Genomic DNA, 25,354 nt, shown 5'->3' on the forward strand with positions numbered 1-25,354 from the left:
TGCTCTGCTCCACCCCACGATGCCGTGCATTGCAGTCCCCATCTATGCCCCCCTCACTTTCATCCCTGCTACTCAGGATCCCACCCCCCTCTGAATCAGTTTAAACCCCCCTGCATAGCCTTTGCAAATTTTCCCCCCAAGATATTGGTTCCCCTCTGATTCAGGTGTAGACCATCACTCTTGTAGAGGTCCCACCTTCCCCAGAATGAGCCCCAATTGCTCAAGAACCTGAACCCCTCCCTCCTGCACCATCCCCTCAGCCATGAGTTCAAACATTCCCCCTCTCTGTTCCGCTCTAAACTATCCCGTGGCACAGGCAAGAGTCCCGAGATAACCACTCTGTCTGACTTGGCCTTAAGTTTCCACCCCAACTCCATAAGTTGAGAAGTTATATTGGACTCGAAACATTAACTCTGTTTCTCTCTCCATGATGTTGCCAGTTTTCGAGCACGTTTTGCTATGTTTCTAATTTCCAGCATCTACAGTAATTTGCTTTTATAATAATTTCTGTCTTCTGTTCCACCCGCTCTCTCATTCCCGACCCTCTCCCTCTTTTTCTCATTCATTCCCCATGTAATAACTGTGAGGAATTGATGAATCACCAGGCAGATAAATGAACAGGAAGTTTACTTTGGAAAAGCAACTATATGCACGGGACAACAGTAAGAAAGCTTGTAAACTCAACGACTCCTGGACCCCAACTGTCAAACAATCACCTCTCCATGGTTGGCCCTGTAGGTCATGTGACCACCCCCTGCAAACAAAGGGGCGTATCACCACATCCCTCCCCCTTTCATTTCTTAATTAATGTTTTACAATAACAAAACTATTTACAATATTACACAGTGGGGTGGGTGGGGAGATCTTAACACAGTCTCTCAATAAGGAAGACTATCTGGAGAGTTTCGAAGTCATTGAGGGTGTCGCAGTTCTTTAGTTAATGTAGCTTCATCTGAAATGACAGCAGGAAAGCTGTCAGTTTGCACAAGTGCTCTAGTGCCAGCAACCTCTCCGATACCCACCACAATGTTACACCATCCCTCCTCAGGGTTACTGGATTCACTGGCACTGGCAATCACTGGAGCCACACTAGTGCGTATAGCAGGGTCAGATTGCTCACTTGGTATTGTGCATGGTCTCTACTCAGATGGCCCACCTGCTTTTTCATTCTTTTCCCTTGTCTATCAACTAATATGACACTGGACCTGTCTTGGCCATGACCATCCCAGGCACCCAATTCGCAACGGTGCTGAAATTTCCTACTCAAATTAAATCATTTACTTGAAAAGCCCTCTCATCCTTGGTAGAGTCATGATATCACTTCTGAGCATTTGTTTTTTCCTCTACCCTCCCCACCAAATTTGGAAATATTAGATTGAGTTTAGTTCAAAGGTGCTTCCCATGAGCAATTCAGTTGGAGTAACTCCTATAGTGGCTTGAAGAGTTGTTCTGTATGCTAGAAGAAAATGAGCTATTTGAAGTTGTAAAGGCACAGAGGACTTTTAAATTGCTATTAAAAAGAAGTCTGGACGGCTTTTTCAGCTGACCTGTTTTGAGGCCGTGTGATAGGGGGCTTAGTAATCATCATAAGAGAACAGATGTATCCATATTTACAAGGTGAGGATCAGCCTCTTTAAATTTAACGGCACAACAGTCAGGCTGTTCTTAGTTAGTTTATAATCTCTGCATATCCTGACAGTCCGGTCCAGTTTATCAACAGGGACAATGAGGCAAGCCACTCAAAAAACTACACAGGCTTAATTATTCTCAACTCCTCCAGCCACTTGAGCTCAGCTTCGACTTTTTCATGTAAAGTATAGGACACTGGATGAGCCCTGTACAACTTGAGTGCTACTTTAGGTTGAACATAGATCTTTGCCTTGGTACCCTGTATCTTGCCCAATTTATTCTGCAATATTTATTTGTATTTTCTCAACATTCCATGAAAATTGCCTTCACCAATGCTGAAAATCTCCAACCAATTTAGTTGGACCTGATAGGGCCAATCTTGGCCCATGCGATTGGGCCCTTGACCTTGATGATTGGCAACTGGGCTGACTGATTGATGTTAGTAGGTTACTATGATGTGAGATGCCAGCGATGGACTGAGGTGGGCACAGTAAGAAGTCTCACAACACCAGCTTAAAGTCCAACAGGTTTGTTTGGTATCACAAGCTTTCGGAGCACTGCTCCTTCATCAGGTGAGTGATGAAGGTTACTGGTGCTACTTTGATATTGAATATCTTCAAGGCATCTCCAGTGTTTGTGGCCAGCCTGACTGTTGTGCCATTAAATTTAAAGAGGCTGATCCTCACCTTGTAAATATGGATATATCTGCTCTCTTATGATGATTACAAAAGCTCCTGTATCCTTCTCCATTTTTAGCAATCGACTGTTCACCATGATACAATTATAATTGGGATTTACTTGCTCACTTTAGTATTACTCACACTATAAACCTCATTCTTTTTGGAGTAGTTTTCTAAACTATGCACCAAAGTTGTATTTTTTTGTTGTTGTTGGCCCTTGGTAGGCTTTGTTTGGCTCTGTATTTGATCCTAATATGCCCCCCTCCTGTTTCAGGCAAAACAACTTGCATCTTTAGATTTACATCTCTCCTGGAGGTGTTTTCCCTTGCACCAGTAGCATTATTCTAAGTTCTTGGACTACAGACCGGACTTTCTGTATCTCTGTCCCCTGTTTTGTGCATTGCTCTTTGATTCATGGCTTCCAGCACCCTTACCCCTGGTGCCACGACTCTGAGATTTCCCACCAAAGTTGGTTGACCTCACATAGCTGTATGCTTTGTAACTCTAAAGCACTTTTCTGTGAAGCTCTAAACGCTCGTGTCAAGGTAAGTTCTGTTTCTACTAAAGGTTTTTTGTATGGTGAGGTTATTTATACCACAAACCAACCTATCTCCTAACATTTCATTTGATGTTGATCCAAATTCACCTTGTTCAGTTAACTTCCTTAACCTTGCAATGAGTGCTGCTATGGTCTCGCTTGGATTTCACACTGCAAATTGTGGGCATTGGAGGATATCACCACACTTAGAAATGTCACTTTAAACTACCTTAACAATAACCAGTACCTTTAGGACTACCCCGGAGCAAACTAAAAGTGGGAAATGAGATCATTTACCATAACAATCTAGCCGCTGTTCTCACAATACTGTAATTCTCAAAGAATTGTGTCCTCAAAAGTGTAACGTGCTGTTAACAGGATTTGATATGTTGAGATAAACTGTCCATTCTGCACTTCAGAATTGGAATAAACAGAACTTGCAAATGACACATATGTTCTGCATGAGTCCCTCATACAGAAACTGTTTCCCCTAAACCCCAACCAAGCTGCAGATGTCAGAAATATGTCAGCTAACTTGCGCACAATGAGTTTCCACGAAAAGCAAGATGATCCAAGGGATAACTGATGGCTAGGATGCCAGGCATATCTCACTGTTCATCTTTAAATTTTTCTCATGGGATCTTTTATATCCACTTGAGTCAGTGGGTAATAAACATGCAGCGGAATAATACAGGAAAGTTGAAATAATCTCATAGATTTTCCCAAAAGTTCAAGATTTGACACTGACACTGTCTTTATACTGAACTACACTCATTAGATTAGCCATCCAAATTTTAAGTTCAAAATGTTCACAAGTCTGTGATTAAAATGAAATTCCATTGATGATGCTTTGTTTTTAAACTACTCGTGTTATACTTCTGATAAATTTTGCTCATTCTATTCTCAATCGACAGTACTTAATGCTGAAGCAACTTCTGAGAATCCCCCGTTATTCCATCTGTGTTTTGTGTAAGCTGTATGTACGGTCACTACCACAATGAAGTTTGTCTTATACAAAACATTTCCAAAACAATTATGGCAGTCAGATGATGTGCAGTATTTCAAAATCACATCCCGAGGTCAATTAGAGACATGGGATGTGATTGCAAGTCACTGACAAATTCATTTTTGAGGAGTTACAATACACAGTGACTACACTTCAAAAGTACTCCATTGGCTATAAAATGCTTTGGCACATCCTGAAATTGTGAAAGGTATTAAATAACTGCAAATCTTGTTTTATTTTATTATTGTTTTGTAAGGGTTAACATTATGATGTTTCCCACGGTCTATTGGCAGGAGTTGGAGTCTGATACAGAGAATGGAGCAGATGTGATTGCAATCAGTCAAAACCAGAAGGTTCATCTTGTGCACTCACCACTTGGATCCACATCCCCCATGGCAGGTCCGGGGGCTAAACCAAAGGCTGGGGTAGGTTTGAAACATTTAAACAAACTAAATAATTCATAGAACAGACAGGTGATTATAAATTATAGTAATCGTTTTGCCAAGAATGTAACTTTATCAGTGCCAACTTTTTTCCTCTGATATTTTCAGTGAGAAAATGCAGAAAAAATGGCCTAATGTTTGTAGAAAGCACAGACTACATTTTGCTTGTCAAGACCTTATTAGGGTAACTGATAATGCAATCATCCCCAGCCACAGAATCAAACCACAATTTTTTTCTAAGTCAGATCTGTTTCAGGTAAGTTAAATGAATGGTTAGTATTAGAGGAGAGCATCTGGTGTGGTCACTGATTAGTGCATCTCAATAAAAATACCAGGAGAACAAGAGGGCATTGATGGCACATAACTCCCAGCAGATGCTCTTTCAAGTTGAGTCAATTAATCAAGCATAAAAGAGGACTAGGGCATGGGAAGGCTCAGGCTTACAGGGAAGATTTAACTATGGTAGATCATTTGAACCAGGGTCCTGCAAGAAGAGTAGATTATCATTATCTTCTCAACTGGGTGGCACAGTGGTTAGCACTGCTGCCTCGCAGCACAAGGGATCAGGTTCGATTCTTGGCTTGGGCCACTGTCTGTGCAGAGTTTGGCACGTTCTCCCCCTGTCTGCGTAGGTTTCCTCTGGGTGCTCCAGTTTCCTCCCACAGTCCGAAAATGTGCTGGTTAGGTGCATTGGCCATGCTTATCTCTCACCTGAACATGTGCCGGAGTATGGCAACTAGGGGACTTTCACAGTAACTTCATCGCAGCATTCGTGTAAGCCTACTTGTGACACTAATAAATGAACTTAAACTTTGATGCCACAGTGACCTTTCAAGAACTCACAAAGCCTACCACAAGAATACAGTCATTGGTTTTTGGCATTCAAATCGTCCACTGAAATAGTGGCATTTTGTTGCATGAATGGTATGTAGATTTTTCTGGTCCACAAGGCAAACTAACTATGATTTTTTTTGATTGAACAAAATTGAAAGAAGAAGTATTCTGTTTCTACATTCAACAATTTTACCAATTCATTGAAAAAAAAGCTGGCAATTTCACTGCACATGCTCACTATAGCTATTTTCCAAAATCCAATTTATTCCAGACAGCTTTGTCCTCCAATGAATTTGAATGCTGCGTTTAAGTTACTTAATTGACATCCATTTAAGTAAAAAGAACCCAGGGATACATAGAATGGAATTCTCTGATATTGTACAGCCCACCACCACTGCCAATGAGAATGGAGAATTTGGCATTCAGTCATATCTTTATCCACAGCAGTGGGACTGGAGAATCCCAGCCGCAGGTGAGGTCGGAGAATTCCGGCTATGGGCTTAATAGTCTGTCTGAACATAATTAGCCGTGTGTCATTCTCTACAATAGTCTTCCAAATTTAAGAAAGCAAACAAAAAAGGAAAAAAGTGCCACTTTTCCATAAAACACTGCATTTAGTTAAAGTACATCCTTCTTCCATTGGAAGTCCAATGGCTTTCTTAACCATAGTATCAGCATGAGGGAACCAGGACAGGTTGTTGGTGATCTGGACACCTAAAAACTTGAAGATCTCAACTCTTTCCACTTCATCCCCGTTGATGTAGACAGGGATGTGTTCTCCACTAGGCTTCCTGAAGTCGATGACAATCTCCTTCATTTTGTTGACATTGAGGGAGAGATTATTGTTGCTGCACCAGTTCAACAGATTCTCTAGCTCATTCCGGTAATCTGTCTCATCATTGTTTGAGATCCGACTCTCAACAGTGGTGTCATCAGCAAACTTGAAAATCGAGCTGGAGGGGTATTTGGCTACATAGTTATAGATGTATAAGGAGTATAGTAGGGGGGTTGAGAACACAGCCTTGTGGGGCACCGGTGTTGAGGATGATTGTGGAGGAAGCGTTGTTGCCTATCCTTACTATTATTTTCACTTCACTTATTATTATTTGCACTGTTACTTCACAGCACGCGAGCGCCCAAATTTTGCAGGATATTTAGGGGGAGGAGATGGCCTAGTGGCATTATCACTAGACTATTAATCCAGAAATTCAGCTAATATTTTGGGAACTCAGCTTCGAATTCCACCACAGCAGATGGTGGAATTTGAATTCAATAAAAAAAATTTGGAATTAAAAATGAAACCATTGTCAGATAAACCCATCTGGTTCACTTCTGTCTTTGAAGGAAGGAAATCTGCTGCCCTTGCCTGGTCTGGCCTACATGTGACTCCAGAGCCACAGCAACGTGGTTGAGTCTCAACTAGAGATGGGCAATAAATAGTGGCCAGCCAGAGATGCCCATGTCCCACAAATGAATAATGAAAAAGAATTCATGCAGATCAGATTGTACACCAAGGTCCATTTGTCTGATTCACTCCAGTTCTGATTTTCTAACGGTTTTGTTTTTGGTATACGTGAAATTCATGTGAATCTTAATAAATATTATCTCTCTTAGCTTTCATGTTCTTCACGTTCTAGGTTTTACTCTGTTGTTTAAGTCTTGTGTACGTGAGAGTTTAGAGTGAAGCCTGCAGCCTGTACTTGGGGGAAATATGTATTCTTGAATAATAATTCTATCATATTTATTAAAGTACAAGTTGTTGCTGTGGACTGAGGGCATCAGTAATTATTTCCCCAAAAGTCTGTCTCTCCCCTCTACTGTCCTGAAGCTGTTGTATTTTTCAAAGGTTTGGCTTCAATCACACCAGCAGACCTACAGTAGCTAAACAAACTTGTATTTCCACCTGACCTTTCACGTAGTGGAAGATAGCGAAGCCAATCTTTACCTGATACACACAAGTATCCACTAAATAGAAGGAGTCCCGAGGCATCAAACTGGACTCTGGCTGATATTCGTCTTTCCTAATCTAGAAGGTTCTGATGTCAATTTTAGCCTTCCAACTATGCTCCAAACATTGTCATAAATCCTACATGGACCAAACTTGTCACTTTGCTCGGCCAATGATGTTAACTAACCCATTAGTGCATTAGGAGTGTTGGGTGGCAATGATTCAACATCAAGGCGACAGAGGCAGAATAGGTGTTACATGGGAAAGCCATTAAGATTGCACTGAAATTTCAGCTTGAAGTACAAGGCAAAAATTGTTGGTTTTTGAACTGACACAGTTTGCAATCCAGCAGGGTATGGATTTGAACAGGAGCAAACCTATGACATTAAAAAAAAAGTATAACTGGTGCTAAAGTGAGTTGCATGTAAACAGCTCAAGTAAAGGCAGTAAACAAAACTGTCCAACAAAGTAGAGATCGAATAAGCATGCCTGGCCTGGAAAATAAACCGTGAAGAATTACCACATTTCTGCCTGAGTGCACAACTAGAATTTATAGTTTTGAAATTTACAGCAACTGAAGCTTATAGGGAGGGTTTGGCATGGATGAGTCTGAAAAGGCTAGTGTCTCTTTCTCTTGGCAGGATTTGGTTTGTGATGAACAGGGTTTGTAGAGATGAGTAATGACCCCATTACACTTTGATTACCACATTACCAGGGTTGCATTGACAAGGGGAAGAATTAAAAGCATTCAGATGTAGCCAGCTGTGTAATTTAATTTAACCTTTCACATTGTTCCTAATGTCTTGAATTATTTGCTCTCTGCTCTGCACCAGCAGACTTGGGTCAGACCACACAGAGGTGACAATCTGGAATGTCTGTCCAGTTTACGGTGTGTTTTACCAATGAGAATTGAGAGCAGAAAATCTTGTTCATTTTACTTGGGGATTGATTTTCCAGAGAAGTTATGTTTTTGTTGTGACAAGGAATGCATTTATTTACCCGACAGATCCATTCTTTGATAAGTCATGTATTGGTGCTATTCAAGTGAAACAGTTTTTGAAAAAATAGCAGAGTATTGCCGTTAGAGTCACTGCTTACTGCGACTGGAGCCAAAATGTTAGACAGCGTTTTTGTGCTTTTACAATGTCTTCTAATAGTATTCTGCTGATTGCAATTCCTGATTGGATGTATATCTAATCACAAATGGAATAGTAAAGTTTACTTATTAGTGCCACAAGTAGCTTACATTCATACTGCAATGAAGTTACTGTGAAAATCCTCTAGTCGTCACATTCCGGCGCCTGTTCGGGTACACAGACGGAGAATTTAGCATGACCAATTCACCTAACCTGCACAAACCAGAGCACCCAGAGGAAAACCACGCAGACACAGGGAGAATGTGCAAACTCCACACAGACAGTGACCCAAGCTGGGAATCGAACACGAATCCCTGGTGCTATGAGGCAGCAGTGCTAACTACAATGCCACTGTGCCATAAGGTGGGCACCAAACAGTCCCGTGGTAATACATTATGTATCCAATTGGCGATATTTTAGAAGTATGTGTATCCAGCCACTGACTGTTTAGAAATATGTGTATTTAATCAATTGATGACAGTGTAGAAAATGGGTTATTGTGATGGAATCTGTAGTTTCAAAATTTGCATTTTGTGAGACAAAATTGTAAAGGGAAACTGAGAAAGGAAACTGACTCCCTCCCCCCCCCCTCCAGTTTCCTAGGAAACTATGGCTGAAACTGAGATTGGGAACCAAATGTTTGGGTAGACTGAACCTGGCTGAAATGTCACAGAAAGGAGACAAGGCCATCAGAGGTCAGATGAAGATGATCCCAGTGGTGCAGTATTGAAAGGGTGAAGGTGACAGAGACAAGATCCTGAAGCTGAGAATTGACAATAACAAGTTTCTGCAGCTGTTTCTGTTATTGATAGATAACATTGGTGGCTCTATGCCAAAACTGCTATAAGAAGCGTTGAGGAGGTGCATTCATTTCTTTGTGAAGACCATGCTTGTGGAATTCCTCTAATTGGATAGATTCGTTTCTGTGTTGTCATCAATTGGTACAGAAGAGGAGCTGAAATTCTTCAAGAGGAAAGCAGAGTTTTGAAGGACTTTGTATACTGAATGGACTGCTGAGTCAATTGTTAAGATCTTATTTTATCTGTTATTGAATGTGTTATTTATGGTTTATCATCAACTGCAATTTTCCTGTTAATTTGTGTTTAACTAATGTTCATAGAACCCCGACAGTACAGAAGGAGACCATTCGGCCCATCGATTTTATACCAACTACAATCCCACCTAGGCCCTATTCTCGCAACCCCACACAATTCCCCTGCTAATCCCCTGACATTAGGGTCAATTTAGCATGGCAAATCAACCTAACCCGCACATCTTTGGGCTTTGGGAAGAAACAGGAGTATCCAGAGGAAACCGCTACGGTGACACAGTCATTAACACTGCTGCCTCTCAGCACCAGGACCCAAGTTCAATTCCAGCCTTGGGTGACTGTCTGTATGGAGTTTGCACTTTCTCCCTGCGTCTGCATGGGTTTCCTCCAGGTACTCCAATTTCCTCCCACAGTCCAAAGATGTGTGGGTTAGGTTGATTGCTAAATTGACCCTTAGTGTCAGGGGGACTAGTTAGGATAAATGCATGGAGTTTTAGCAATAGGGCCTGGGTGGGATTGTAGTCGGTGCAGACTCGATGGGCCAAATGGCCTCCTTCTGCACTGTCGGATTCTATGATTATGTTGATTATGGATTTTAGAGAATATTTGGCTACCGAGCCAGAATTTGGTTCTTGCTTTTTTTGCCTCCTGTATTGTAAAAATGTGTTTCCTTGTGGCTTCATTCTTTCAGTAAATAACAACAGTGACTGCAGGTTTCTGCTTTTTGAGAAAACAGGTTACTGGTCTCAAATCAGATGATAATAATATCCAATCAGTGACATTATAGAAAAGGTCTATCCTATTGGTGACAGTGTAGAAATGTGGATATCCAATTTGATATGGTGCGTAGTGTAGATAATTTTGCTTTCTTAAGTTTGGATATCAAGAATTATAATTGACGCAATCTCCATTAAATCCAACCCTTTTATTGAGAATTCTAAACAAAACAGTTTCAACTAAATTAAACAGTTACTCCTCAGTGGTCAATCTGAGATCACTGAGGGTTGCTTAGGGATGATCTTTCACCGAGATCTTCATACTTGGTTCTCTGGGACTCTTCAAGTTTAAAATAAAATAATAGATTACCTGAGGGGTATCTGTATCTGTGAAAACTGTAGCTCACTTAAGCGTGATCTTTGACTGAAATCTTTCTGCATGGCTCACCGAGATTCTTCCCCTCGATACATATCTTCTGTATATTATCTTTGAGTGCTACTGTGTGGGTTTTTTTCAGGATTAATGTACAGAATGCAGATTGTAAAGGAGTTCAAGCACAAATCTCTTCTGGGTGTGGATTGGTTAGTTGGGTGGATGGATGATTGTCGATTTGGTTAGAATGTCCCCAAGTTGTTCTGCATTGATTTAGTCATATAAGGATTTCTTCCCAGCTTGCTAAGGTTACCTGTCTGATCTCAAACAGTTTGCTGTGATTAATTGTACTATTTCAATGCAAGTTGTTCTAAATCAGTGTAAGTTCATTTGTTCAGTGTGCATGAGTAAAGATGGCCATCATATTTGTTGTCCAACTGTCCTCACTTCACAATGGAAGCCACTGAATAGCCAACAAGAGGCCAGTTTTCCTGTTTAAATAATTCTCTTTAACTTAGCACAGTCACTGGAACATATCCATCGTGTTTTCACAGAATAAACATCACTCTGGACTTGTGGCCAATCCATCAATCCCTTTTCATACAGTTTCCAATCAGTGACAGTGTAGAAATGAGTGTATCCAATCAGTAACAGTTTATGAGCCAATTTCTGATAGGCTACATAGCTAATCACAAGTAGAATTGTGGTAATAAATTATGCATTCAATTGGTGACAGAGTAGAAATGACTCTATATAATCTAATAGTTCACCATTCTGACAATCTCTAGGGATCGGGTTTTGATTTATCTTGCTAAACTGAGTCTCTTGTCAAAGTTAATGAACTTGAATCCAAATTCAGCCAACTTTTAAGTAATATAAAACTTAAATGTTTTGTCATAAAATAAGCTAAGCTCTTCAAAAGTAATCGTTGACTAATTTGTTCCATATTTGTTTTCAATCTTTTTAAACTAGGCAGAATGGGAGTTGTCCCTGGCAAATGTCAGCAGTATATAGTAATGAGAAAACTAGACAAAGTAAGTCCAGTTGAAAGTCCTTGTCTCAGGTTTTGCTCTCAGTTATTTCAGCTGATTTCAGGTGCAACAACATAGGTAAATTTAGAAATTGACCTCAGTGCCCTGGTCCAAGGAACAGGAAAATCAGCCACGATTTCCACTCTTAGTGGCTATTCAGTGGCTTCCATTGTGAAGTAAGGACAGTTGGACAACAATGTGATGGCCACCTTTACTCACGCACACGCTCCAGAATCCCATAGCTAATGGGATGACCGTTAATTGCAAGAGTTATTGGAAGAGCAATAGTACCTGTGAAACCATGTTTCAAAATAGCAGGCTACCTTCAACACCAGAGCAGGCATTGGGGAGAAAAGGAACTGTAATGCAACAGATAGGAGATTCATTGCAGGACAAACAGCACAATTACTAAGGAGTTTGGATTGCTGTTGATGCTTTACATCAATTTATTTCAATGTGGTAACACTGGCTTTTTAAAATTAATTAAAAATCAATTTGATTTCCATTATCCCTCCCCAACTCTCCGATCAGAAGATTTTGCTCAGTTTTGACTAGTTTAACAATCTGGTGTGTTTAGTATGTGGAAACATTTTATCTTCATTGAGACAGTTGCTCTAGTTCCTAAAGCCTAGATATTTCAAGTTTCAGAGCATATGGGCTATTATGAGGTTATTGATTCTTATCCAGAAAACAAGACAGGATAGCTAACTGATTAATGTGCCAAAGTTAAAATTCATTGCTGGAAAGTGAGAAGAATTTTGAGCTGCATGCCTATCACTTCTTCCAGTGTTAAACTAGGCTAGGTTACTGTGGTGGCACAGTGGCACAGTCATGGTGTGAGGGATTCCGGCCTTGGGTCCCTGTCTGTTTGCATATTCCCCCCATATCTGTGTGGGCTTCCTCCCACAGTCCAAAGATGTGTGGGTTAGGTGGATTGGCCATGATTAATGCACATGGTTATAGGGATTCCAGTACCTGATAAATAGAAAATTTTACACTCTTGTATAAGGCTATGATAAGGCAATTCACTTGTTATTCAGCTTTTGATCCAAGAAGTTGTATTAGCCAGGGACAACTGAACATAACCTGTAATTAAAATTACAACATATAGGTCTGTCATCTAAATAGACAATAAAATGCTTCAAAACTTTGGCAGAATTCTCCAGCTCCCCTGTGGTGGTTTTCCTGCCGCATAGGCAAGCTCACCGTCGGCTGTTGGGGGATCTTCTGGTCCTGCCCAAATCAATGGCAATTTACATTCCAGGACCAGGGATCACCTTTATCAAGCCTGGAAGACCTCGCCAGTAGATTGAGCTAGAGAATGCATTTCACAACATTTGTAAGGTTCATGGAAAAGGTAAGCTTCAGATTATGTCCCTGTGCCCCTACACAAGTAATTATACACCACAAAGCATTACCAAATAGAACAGACAATGCCTGTGTCACAAAGTGGACATTTTAAGGTGTTGTCAGCATTAGTAGAACAAGCAGTTGTGATAAGCAGCAGATTAAAAACTTGAGTCCACTTTAGAAGAGATTACATGCCAAAGATAAACTGTTACTGACGGCTTGGGTGGTCAGCTTAATCGGATTCCTCAAACAATGTATGCTGAGATTAAGGTCAACAATTACTCACCAGCTGGTACCTAATAAAGAGCCTGATGCCTGAAATAATACTCAGCTGTTCAAGGTTCATGACACCTATTGGCACCCAACTCATATCACAATGAAAATCTGAAAGATCATCCCATCAACAATCCTCCAGTCTGTGCAACAATCGCTACCTTTTGAAATGTTTTACTTTTATTATAACCCAAAAACAAACACGCTCATGAAACTGATTATGAACTAGAAGCAAAAAAAATCAACAGACCACCAAAGGAGAAAATACCAGTTTTCGCTTATTGTAAGTAAACTGATAAGTCATAGAGTTATTAGTTTTACAGCACAGAAAGGGGCAGCACCAAACACCTATCTATTCTAATCCCATTTTTCAGCATTTGGTCCTTAACCTTGTATGCAATGGCATTTCAAGTGTTTGGGGGTGATACACCCATTCGCTGATTTTGTAGTGTAGCAGGCCAGGAGATTTAAGTGGTGTCTGATTAGCATGATCTGTGCTGAGTAACACTGGGCCTGAGCGTGCTTTCCGGCACTATCACTTCAGCACCAGAAATGAGCAGAGCTCTGATGAAGAATCGTCCAAACGTTGGCTCTATTCTCTCCCCACAGATGCTGAGATTTTCCAGCTTTTTCTGTTTTTGTTTGTGACTTTTTTCAAAGTGTATTTGATGGCTTTATTGGCATATTTAGACAATATTTGTCTAACAGTTATTCTAGTCACGGACCTTTGCAAGGACGGTTGGTGTGAGAAAACAGAAAATATGACTGTCCCAGTTCGGGGCTCCCTAGCAAAGTAATGGTTAAGGCAGATTTGTGGCTGTCAGCCTTGCCCCGGTCACAGAAGTTGTTGAAGAAGCCAACAGATCAATTCCAAATGTCTTGTGTTATGAGTAGCTTCTCTTACTTCTGGTTTTCTTTCCCTCTTCCTTTTAAATGATGCTGTTGTTTTATGCTTTATTGGGACAGGTTATATGAATATAGGTTCTGGTTGTTAAAATTGCTTCCGTTCCATTGTCATACTTAGCGTGGTGTAAGATGGCAATGTGTCAAGTGTGGCTGAGAAGCAAGTTAGCAATGTGCTTTCAGCTGTCTATCAGCATGCCAGTCTTAACCAGCCATTGGGAAGCAGATGAGTGTTTCCCAGTGATAACTCACATGCCACTTCTCCATCCCCATGTTATGAGTAAGGGATTAATCTCCAAATCATAGCTGAGATTTTCATCTACCATCAGGAACTCCACAGCTTTCAGAATGCAAACCCGGCCACATCTACTACACTCATGTGACTCTCTGCAACTGCTGATGCCTTCTTGGACCAGTGCTCAGTTCACTGCTCAATTAGTGGCACTGAATGATGCCAAGAGGCAGGAGATGACTACTGGGCACAATGCGGCAGCTATGATGGGGCTTTGTTCTGTCTTGTACAAGAGAGAAGGCAGGAAATCAAAGGAGCAGCAGCCTCACATGGGGTTGCCAACTGTGATTAAATGTATTCCTGGAGATTTCACCACGACTTTCCCCATTCTCCAGTCATTCATCAACCAACACATCCATCCTTGTGACACACCATCTACTGCCAATTGACAAGCAAAAAGATTATTCAATTGGATGATACTTGACTGTCAACCAAATCACTTTTTTAAAATTTTCAATATTTTCATATATAATAAAGAGAAATGTTCAAAGAAATGGGACAGGATTTCCCACCGCCAGCACAGCGTGCTTTCTGTAGGACTGGAAGATCCTCCCCACAATCTTTTATAATGTCCCAATGAGTTTTTTCTAGGGTCACACAGAACTGTGACTTGGAGATTGATCTTCAATCCCTGGAGACTCCAGGCCAATTCTGGAGGGTTGGCAACCCCAAACTTATAGTGCAGAGAAGTGGCCGAGCTGGGGTAACCAACTATTCACATTTTAGTGGATTGTCCCGTATTTGTGCCAGTGCAGTGCAGAGTGGCAGCGAACCCCCCCCCCCACTGATCTCAGGCAGAGTGGTAGCGGATCCGTCTTCTCCCTCCATCCCTTACCCTCACCACCCCCCCACCTTCCTCCCCCTTCTGGATGGGTGAACTCAGTGGTAAACGGGGAAGTGCCAGTAAAGTTGGGCTTGCAGCCCATTAAGTCAATTTAAATGTGTGCAAATACATTTAAATGGCTGTCGCACCCGTTTCAGGCGTAGTCCCGATTGTGTCCATTATTGGGCCTTGACAAAGGGGGAACCGGTACAGAGGTGGGCACGGACCGCAGTACTCACCTCACCCCCAACTTTACCAAGTTTCTGCATCTGAAAATAGGCACAACATGATGGTAAGATCGGGCCCAGAGTGTTGATATTAACCCTAAAGTGGTCTGACTTCTCTCATTTTGAAAATCTATCGCTGTAGAAACTAATCTTAGTACTTTGATTGCTTTACTTTATGTAATCCTGGAGGTTTCATCACATAGCCATTCATTAGCCAACACATCCATCCATCCTTGTGACGCATTGTCACAATTCCAGCCATGGCATCTAACTGTCTTGTTTGCACTGAGGTAGATCCAGCAACGATGAGTAATTGCAGGGTGCCCTGTGCCATTCAGGGTTCTGAGCAGATCCAGGGTAACATGATGCAGTATGTGGCTCAGAATGCCCACGCAAAAGTGACCCCAAAACTTGCAAACCATGCGGCCCAAAGAAGAATCCTCAAATCTCAGCCAACACACATGACTCTGCCTTACAGGTTACGCAGCCATGCATGGGCTTCCCTTTTAACAGTTCTGCAAGGTCAAGCCCATTATTTTTGTGTTGGTGCAACACATGAGCATGTTTAGCAAAACGTAGATGCCCCAATTTGCAAATGCTAATCCTGTGTGTTTTGTTTTTAAACACTGCAGTGATCAGGATTAACTAAATTGGACCTTTTAAATCCTGTACATGTCAATGCTTCAGAACAGGAAGAGAGAATAAAACTGAAAAATAAATGTTCTCTTTTATGTTTATTGTGTTTCTTAAAAATAGAGTGGCAATCACTGAATAGTCAACGTCTATTTCATTGTACTCGACATTTAAAATCCAAAACTCAGGCAGGACATTTTTTATATTTGATGTATAGATCTTTATTAAAAAGTGAAGAAAAATATGCTGTCTGTACAAGGATAATGACATTAATGGTCTGAAATGACTGGTTGTTCCCAAACACTGTGCTCCAGCACAAGAATTGTTGTTAACCTTATCCAAGAAAAGCAGACAAGGTCCCAGAATCTGCCAAGATCAAAATGTGTGAAGTGATGCTAACATTAAGTGCATGTGGTGACATTTACAGGGACATTATGACGGTATTAAATTTTGAAAAGACATAAATCTTTTTGTTCAAAACTATGTTGAAGTATTAATTACACTGCTCATAGGCAACACTCACTAGCTTTCCTATACAATTAATAAAATTCCAACACTATGATTAGCTGCAGAAAGAGCTGTAATGTATTTACTCAGAAGGCTAATTTTGTCCTCTGTAGATGGCTTGGAAGTCTACCTTTTGCTGGTGTTTGACTTGCAAGTATAATATTTTATTTTTCTTAGCACTAAATATAGAGTAAGTTTTAAGTTTATTTATTAGTCACAAGTAAGCTTCACATTTACACTGCAATGAAGTTACTGTGAAATTCCCCTAGTCACCACACTCTGACGCCTGTCCGGTCAATGCACCTAATCAGCACATCTTTCAGACTGTAGGTGGAAACCGGAGAACCTGCAGGAAACCCATGCAGACAATGTGCAAACTTCACACAGACAGTGGCCAAGCCGGGAATCAAACCCGGGTCCCTGGCACTGTGAGGCAGCAGTGCTGTCCACTGTGCCACTATGCCACCCGAGATACACAAAGTTCTGAAACTTTAATTACTGAAGATGGGTGGAGTCAATGTTTTCATCTGTTTGTTAGACCATTTGTTGATTTGTCAACAATGTGGCCAGAATTTTACCATCCCACCCGCCACAGGAATCGGGGCGCAGGGTGGACCATGGAATGGTCTGTTCACCTCAGGCAGGATTTTATGATATTGGGACGAGTGAGGCGGCAAAACACCCACTGACTCAAAAACTAATGGTTGGATTTCAATGAAATCTGGTATGGGCTATGTGGCCCAAGAAAGAAAGGATTCATTACTGGAGAAGGTATGGATGCTACAATTTGTTTAAAGAATCTATTGGCATTGCCAGATGGGGCAAATTGACTTTTCCTTCAAATGTTAATTGGTTTAGCGTGTTCTGGATTGTCTCAGCTGCTGTGCTACAGTTTGTTACTGCCGACAAAATTCAAGCAGAGTTTTCAGAGCAGTTTGTTGACTGTGGATTAGCCTGAAGCTTCCTCAGTGTGACGGTAGTTCTTAATAGATTTTTTAAAAATCAGTTTTGTAGTTACAGGACATCAATCTGGCAGGGAAAAGCCTCAAAGAGGAGTTAAATAATTGTAATAACATTGAGTTAATACAGCATGGATGAGGTATGCATCCTACTGAGTGTTGAAAACTGCAATTCTGTGATGTAGACGTAGTCACTAAAAATAGGCGCTAGCAGCTGCAGTTGCAAAGTTGATTTATGTCATCTGCACCTGGTTAGGGTGCAAGAGTGGGCCTGCATTATAAACAATATGCTGGTAGCTTCATACCTTTATTCTGCAAAGCTTTATTTTTCACAAAAACAACATCGTTTGCGGGCAACGTTGTGGTACAGTGGTTAGCACGGATGCCTCACAAGCACCAAGGACCGGATTTGATTCTTGCCTTGCGTAACTATGTGGGATTTGCACATTCTCCCTATGTCTGCTTGGGTTTGCTCCAGATGCTCCGGTTTCCTCCCAGAGTCCAAAGATATGTAGGTTAGGTGCATTGGCCATGATTAATTGCCTCTTAGTGTCCAGATACATAGGTTAAGGGGCATTGGTGTGCTAAATAGGTGAGGTGGCAAGGTGGGCCTGGCTAAGATGCTCTGTCAATGAGGGGCAGGAGGTTTAGGGGAGGATGTGAGGAAAAACATTTTTACCCAGAGGATGCTGATGGTCTGGAATTTGCTGCCTGGGAGAGTGGTAGAGGGTTGCCTCATATCCTTTAAAAAGTATGTGGATAAGCATTTGGCACATCATAACACTCAAGGCGTATAGGCTGACAGATGGGATGAGTTGGGAGTTCAGGTGTTTCTAATGTGCCAGTGTGGATTTGATGGGCCAAAGGGCCTCTTCTACGCCGAATGATTCTATGGTTGAAAATTCGAAATAAATCTCTTACCGCTTCTTCCAATACTTGTTCTCCCTTACCTTTCCTTAGGTTTTTCCTCTATTTTGCTTCATTTATTTCATTTTCAGTTTGAGAATGTAGTCCTCCATGCTATAGTCAGCTACCATTACTCTGTATTCCACTCTGAAATTGGGATTCACATTGCTAACATGTGGTGCTTAAAGATGAGTTATTTAAAAAAAAACAGTTTTCCAGCCATTCGGGAGATTAAGCAATAAACTTTGACCTGACTGTATCTTTGCAACCAGTCGTGCAAAGAAGTAGACACATGAAAAAGATTTGCTTACTTTCAGCAACTCATAGGTTAAGGTCTCAGCACTGCTTGTTAAAAATATAAAAATAAAGTATGTATTTCATTGATCCATTGAGGACTGTAATATTTTTACACGTGACTGCTCTTAGCATCAAAGCAGCATTGGACGGAGGGTGGCATCAAACAGGTCAAGCACAACTGGAGTCAGTGGATTGTCTAATCTACAATTAATTTCATAATTAATGGCACCGCAGTTAGGTCACCTCTAAATATCTGTACTCAAGGGAGTACATGCACTGACTATGCAACCTGCCCTCATGGTTTAGTCATCTTAGTCCTGGTGGCATTCTCTGTAAAATTGAATCAAACGTTTTATGTAGACCAATTACAAGCAGGATTCGTACTCCTGTCTGGTGTTCCATGTGGGAGGAAGTAGAAAGAATTTAACTGCAGCTATACACGCCGAAGCACAAAAATTGTGTATGAATAAAAGAGAATTATGTTAGAAGCTTCAAATGACAGCAGAAGTAGAATTTGCAGATTCAGTTGTAACCAAAACACCATATGTTTCAGAAGCTTCTAGAGAAATGATATTGGTAGAGATAAGCATGAGGAAAGAGAGGCTCTTCAACACAGAAAACAAGAAACCCTATCAGAATGAGATCAGTCAATGCCTGGGTAATATTATAAAAACCCAGGCAGTCAATGCCACCTCAACAACCCTAAGATTGAAAATGGAGCAGGTCAGCTGCCTAGAGATGGAAGAATTCCTGGCTCTGCAAACTCGACTTTTATAATTGGCTGCCAGTTGTCAAGCCAACCCATTCCCTTATCTACCACCATTTGCCCTAACACTTGCCATGCTAATTCACCCGGTATCTACCATGGGCAGACCTCAGCAACTATGCTGAGATTAAATGAAGTTCAGTAACCTCACCAACTTCACCTGGACACCTGGGAACCATCTGAAGATTTAAATCGTAAACTCCAGATGGTTCCATCCTGGTTACACCACTGGCTATACAGAAAAAAGTTAGAAGAACTGAAACCTCTTCTACTTTCTGGGTAACTATTATAAAAACCCACACTGACCTCCACACCTCCAACAAGCCCACCCTGGGTGAGAGCAGTGGGGCTGTGACCAACTTACTCTTAATGCTAGAACCCAGCTGCCATATGGCATGCTGGCCCAGACCCCTCAGTGGTTGTAATGTCCCCACACGCGCTCCACACATACATCCCTACCGCCACCGCTACTTACTGCTAGCTGGCCAGTTTCCTGCAGGATCTACTATTGTGGATTCATTGTGCACACTTAGGGATTGGGGACTGGAATAATATTTTCTCTTCAACCTTAGAGAGTGCTTGCATGGAGAACATTCTTCCCAGAATTTAAGAAACCAAGTAATTTATTATCAGATGGGGTAAATTAGTGAAGAGATAAAAAGGGCTAATTCTCCAGTCATAGAATTTATAGAACCCCTACAGTGCAGCAGGCAGCCATTCCACCCATCAAGTCTGCACCGACCACAATCCCACCCAGGCCCTATCCCCATAACCCCACATATTTACTCTGCTAATCTCTACCCCCACCGCCCCCCTCCAATGCTAGGGTCAATTTACCATGGCCAATCGACCTAATCTTTGGACTGTGGGAGGAAACCGAAGCACCTGGAGGAAACCCACACAGACACGGGGAGAATATGCAAATTCCATACAGACAGTGACGCAAGCCAGGAATCGAAACTGGGTCCATAGCACTGTAAAGCAGCAGTGCTATCCGCTGTGTCATCATGCCACCGTTCGAGTGCTAATAACAGAGAATAAATTATACTGGCAGCAAGCGTCTGAAAATTTGGGCAGCATGGTCCTGAATTATTTTTCCCATTTGTGCTGGCAAACAGCAGGGGATTCCACTGCCAGCACTAACTCCAAAAATAACCCCCAAGCTGTACATGCAAAAGCTATATTGCAACGGCTTAGCAGAATATTCATGGAGCAACTGACACTAGATTCTAAGTCTAAGCCACGTTGTAAAATATTTGACATTGTGCAGCTGTCACGTCAGGTTGGACTGTTCTTTGTCACTCTGTGTGACCAAATACTCCCGGTTATTAGCTCAGGTAATTTGCTGAAACACTAGGTGTGTCCCTGGAATTGGGTGGGGGTGAGTTGGGGCGGGTGGGGACAGGCGTGAAGTCTGTGCTGTGGAAAACTTGAATACCATAATCGAAGCAGCAGAGACCTGAAAAACCTCCCAAACTGAAAACATTGTCCTAGGGTGAGTCATCTTGCAACTATCAGAGTGGAAGAAAAAAAATCTGTCCCAACCAATGGAAACCAGCAAAGTAACGAATGGAAAATAATCTTGCTCATCAACTGTACATTGGGAAGGAAAACAATTGACTGAAATAAAAAGTCTCATATTCGATTTGAAATGTTAACTCAGTTTCTCTTTCCATAGATGCTGCCGGACCTCCTGAGTATCCGCAGCATTTTACTTGTATCAAACTAGCTGACCAGGATTGTTTTTGCCATTCACAAGCGATTGATGAAAATGCAAACTTTTCTCTGTGTCTTGAAGTACTTACCTCAAGTAAATAGAATCTGCTGTTTATTTTGAATAGCTGAACTTTGACCATTCTGTCAATTCCATTTTGGTGCATTTTTTTCACACTGTAGAAAATCAAGTCCTCTTCTTTCAAATTTCTTATTTTGTATTAGAATCCTCATTTTCAGTTGAAAATGCACAGGGTGGCAGGGTGACACAGTGGTTAGTACTGCTGCTGCCTCACAGAGCTAGGGACCCTGGTTCGATTCCCAGCTTGGGTCACTGTCGGTGCAGAGTTTGCACATTCTCCCTGTGTCTGCGTGGGTTTCCTCCCATAGTCCGAAAGACACGCTGGTTAGGTGCTTTGGCCATACTGAATTCTCCGTCAGTGTACCCAAGCAAATGCCGGAGTGTGATTAATGGGGAGTTTTTACAGTATTGCGGTGTTAATGTAAGCCTACTCACGACAATAATAAATAAACTTCATAAGCTTAAAGAAGACTGGTGCTTAATTTGCACCACTAAATTCAAACTATTGGCTTTTTTGAGTTAATTTACCACAACAAATGGGTCATAACTAGTGAAATGTGCTGTTTAATTTGATTTCAAATTGTTTCAAAACCAAAACAGGGCAGTTACCATCCCTTGAACCTCATCTTGGAACTAGCAATGAATTTGCTGAAGAATTTGGAAACTGTCATGTCCCTGTCACATGAAGCAGCTATTTAAAAAGCACAAAGCATATCAATTCAGGTCCAGAAAGACAAGGGCAGCAGGAACCTGGGGACATCACCAGATGAAGGTTCCTGTCCAAGCCCCCCACAACTTGACTTGGAAATATATTGCCATTCCTTCACTGTTGCTGTGTCAAACTCCTGGAATTCCATTTCTAACAGCACTGCAGGTGTACCTACACCTCAGGGACAGCGGTGGTTCAAGAAGAACAAAAAATGCTGGCCTAGCCACTGACACCCACATCCCTAAAACGAATAAAAGAAAGACATAGGGAGGCAAATTCTCTTCCTACAAAAAGTGCTGACAACTGAGTGTGTGATAACATTCCTGAACTCTCCTCTTGTTACAAGCCTGGGAACATCTTTAATCTTAGTGAAAGCAGCCTCTTTAAAAAGCTGCATCCAAGCGGAGCACAAGTTTTCATCAAGGAAAAATGCTCAGAATAGTTTAAAAAAATGATAAGTAATAAATTACAATCATTGTTTGCACCAACTGGATGGAAGAGAAAACTCTTAGTGATTCGGATAGTAAAGATCCCAATGTTCTGTTGTGTTGCCTCTCTGTCTGTAATCTACAGAGACAATTTATGGTGCGTTTTTTTAGAAATGGCTGCATCATTTTGATTTGCAGAATTGATTACTCTCAACTGAAACAGGGGCTGGCACAGTGGTTAGCACTGTTGCCTCATAGCGCCCGGGACCTGGGTGCAAATCCAGCCTCAGGAAACTGTTGCATACTCCACACAAATTCTCCCTGTATCTGTGTTGGTTTCCTCCGAGTGCTCCAGTTTTCTCCCACAGTCCGAAGGTGTACAGGTTAGGCTTATTGGCCACTTAACGTCAGGGGTATTAGCATTTGATTTGATTTGATTTATTATTGTCACATGTATTAACATATTGTGAAAAGTATTGTTTCTTGCACGCTACACAGACAAAACATACTGCTCGTAGAGAAGGAAATGAGAGACTACAGAATGCGGTGTTAGTCATAGCTAGGGTGTAGAGAAAGATCAACTTGATGCAATTAAGTCCATTCAAAAGTCTGACAGCAGCAGGGAAGAAGCTGTTCTTGAGTTGGTTGCTACATGACTTCAGGCTTTTGTACCTTTTTCCTGATGGAAGAAGATGGAAGAGAACATGTCCAAGGTGCATGGGGTCCTTAATTTTGCTAGCTGCTTTGCCAAGGCAACGGGGAAAGTAGACAGAGTCAATGGATGGGAGGCTGGTTTGCGTGATGGATTGGGCTACATTCACGGCCTTTCATAGTTCCTTGCAGTCTTGGGCAGAGCTGGAGCCATTCCAAGCTGTGGTACAACCAGAAAGAATGCTTTCTGTGGTGCATCTATAAAAGTTGGTGAGAATTGTGGTGGACATGCCAAATTTCCTTAGCCTTCTGAGAAAGTAGAGGCATTGATGGGCTTTCTTACTATAGTGTCAGCAAGGGGGGACCAGGAAAGGTTGTTGGAGGTAAATATGTGGGGATACGGGGATAGAGCCTGGGTGGGATTGTTTTTGGTTCAGGCTCAATGGGCCAAATGGCCTTCTTCTGCACTGTAGAAATTCTATATTTTTGAAAAAAGGGTGGATCTTGTCTTCAATGGAAATAAAATCTAAGAAAGATTTCCATTTCAGGGAAAATCCCACCTTTATGTTTAATTAGGAATGCTGTTCCATGATCTATATCTGACAAATCGATGTCCACTCATAATGCATACGTAATGTAATTAAATAATTCTTACAGAGTGAGAAAGTTAGATTGTTAAATTAATTTGCCCACTGGGGATCAACTAGATAGGGTGCAGTGACTAGCTGCATATTATTTATAAGTATTGCAGTTCATAACATTCTTTCGCAACTGAGAATTTCTTTTAGATAACACTAGTGGACCAAATCAGAAAGATTTGCTTTGCATTCCTGAATAAGTTTGAACGAAATGTGTTGGGATTGTGAACTTGTTGCCAAGGAAATTATTTACATGTCATCAGGTAACAGTTAATAGGTGCCAGCTTTCACAGAGGTAACACAAGTTCATCTGCATTAAAAGAAAAACTGAAACAGAATCTGACCCTCAGCTGTAGCACCATGTCTTTCTGTTAGATGTGTAATTGAGCATTTTCCTGCTTAAGATAATTTGAGGTAGTGAGTACTATCATTACACAGCCAGTGTAAATGCCCCAGGATTTTTATTGCTTTGACCTACCATGTCGTAATATGTTACAGGTTACGGGGAAGGAGTCATGTTACAGAGCACTGCACATTCTGCACGTATGCTTGCTGTTTATTTTTCCACCAAATGGAATCATTTTAATTTGCTAAGTTTCACTTGCCTGCAGAATTCGAACTTGTTTTCGCAGCCCTTAAATTGAGTAGTAAATGTCTTGAGATAAAAAATATTAAGCCGACAGTAAAGACCATTGCTTCATGAATCCAAAATTAGTGGTAAAAAAGAAAGACCTTAGTTCACATAGAAACCTTTATAACTTCTGACATTTCAAAGGTCTTCACAGCCAGTGTTCTTTGAAGTGCACCTATTATGGTAACATCAAAATTGTGACAATCTACGCACAGCAAGCTCCTCCAAACAGCAATGTGATAAATGACCAGTGGTCTGTTTCAGAGTTAAATAATTACTACGATTGCCTGTCAGAGAGTAAAGCACGATCTTTCACATCCATCCCAGAGATTAGACAGAACCTCTGGCACAGTCCCCATAGAAGTTGAGATATTGTCAGCTTATTTTGTTTATGCCCAAGAGTGGGCCTTGATCTCGCCACAGCTCCCTCCCCCCACAGCGTGTTTTGCAGCAGCAGAGATGACCCACCATTGGCCAAAAGCAGGATCTTACGGTCTCACACCCTTTGGAGAATCTAAGGTCGAAGCTTGCTGTCAGCGGGACCGGCCGGGCCGGAAAATCCCTCCATTATCCGTCTACCCTATCGTGCAAAGTCAGAACCTCGCCCAATGACGTTTACTAATAGCTCATTAAACAGAGTGTTTTAGGTCCAGCAAAGGAGGATTAACGGATTGATTAAGAAGGGGAAAATAGAGCATGAAAGTAAGCTGAGGTTGAGGTGTAAACCTTTTAGGATTGAGGTGAGGAGAAATTTCTTCACTCAGACGGTGGTGAATGTGTAGAATTCATGACCAGGGAAAGTATTTGAGACCAAAATGTTGTGTGATTTTGGAAAGAAGGTAAATATGGCTCTTGGGGCTAAAAGAATCAGGATATATAGGGGACAGGGGGATTGCAATATTGAATTTAATGATCAGCCATGATCAAAATGAATGGCGGAGCAGCTCGAAGGACTGAATGGCCTTCTCCTGCTATTTTCTATGTTTCTATAGTAAAGTGGATCCCTGTTGTGTTACTGAGCCATTAAGTTTAAGTTTATTTATTAGTGCCACAAGCAATTAAGTTACTGTAAAATCCCCAAGTCGCCACGCTTTGCCTCCTCTTCGGGTATACTGAGGGAGAATTTAGCATGACCAATGCACCTAACCAGCACGTCTTTTGGATTATGGGAGGAAACTAGA

General features: G+C 41.4%; 1 protein-coding gene across 1 annotated transcript in view; it reads left to right on the forward strand.

Annotated features, from left to right (window-relative positions):
• The window catches only part of dlc1 (DLC1 Rho GTPase activating protein), a 442,424-nt gene that overhangs the window by 125,271 nt on the left and 291,799 nt on the right, over window positions 1-25,354 (forward strand). Inside the window, exon 3 of the mRNA XM_080187161.1 lies at window positions 4,147-4,278. Coding sequence (XP_080043287.1) covers window positions 4,147-4,278 — 132 coding nt within the window. The remainder of the gene's footprint in view (window positions 1-4,146; window positions 4,279-25,354) is intronic.

Source organism: Carcharhinus amblyrhynchos, chromosome 1 (genome assembly GCF_965287045.1).
Source record: "Carcharhinus amblyrhynchos chromosome 1, sCarAmb.v2.hapA, whole genome shotgun sequence".
Taxonomy (NCBI): domain Eukaryota; kingdom Metazoa; phylum Chordata; class Chondrichthyes; order Carcharhiniformes; family Carcharhinidae; genus Carcharhinus; species Carcharhinus amblyrhynchos.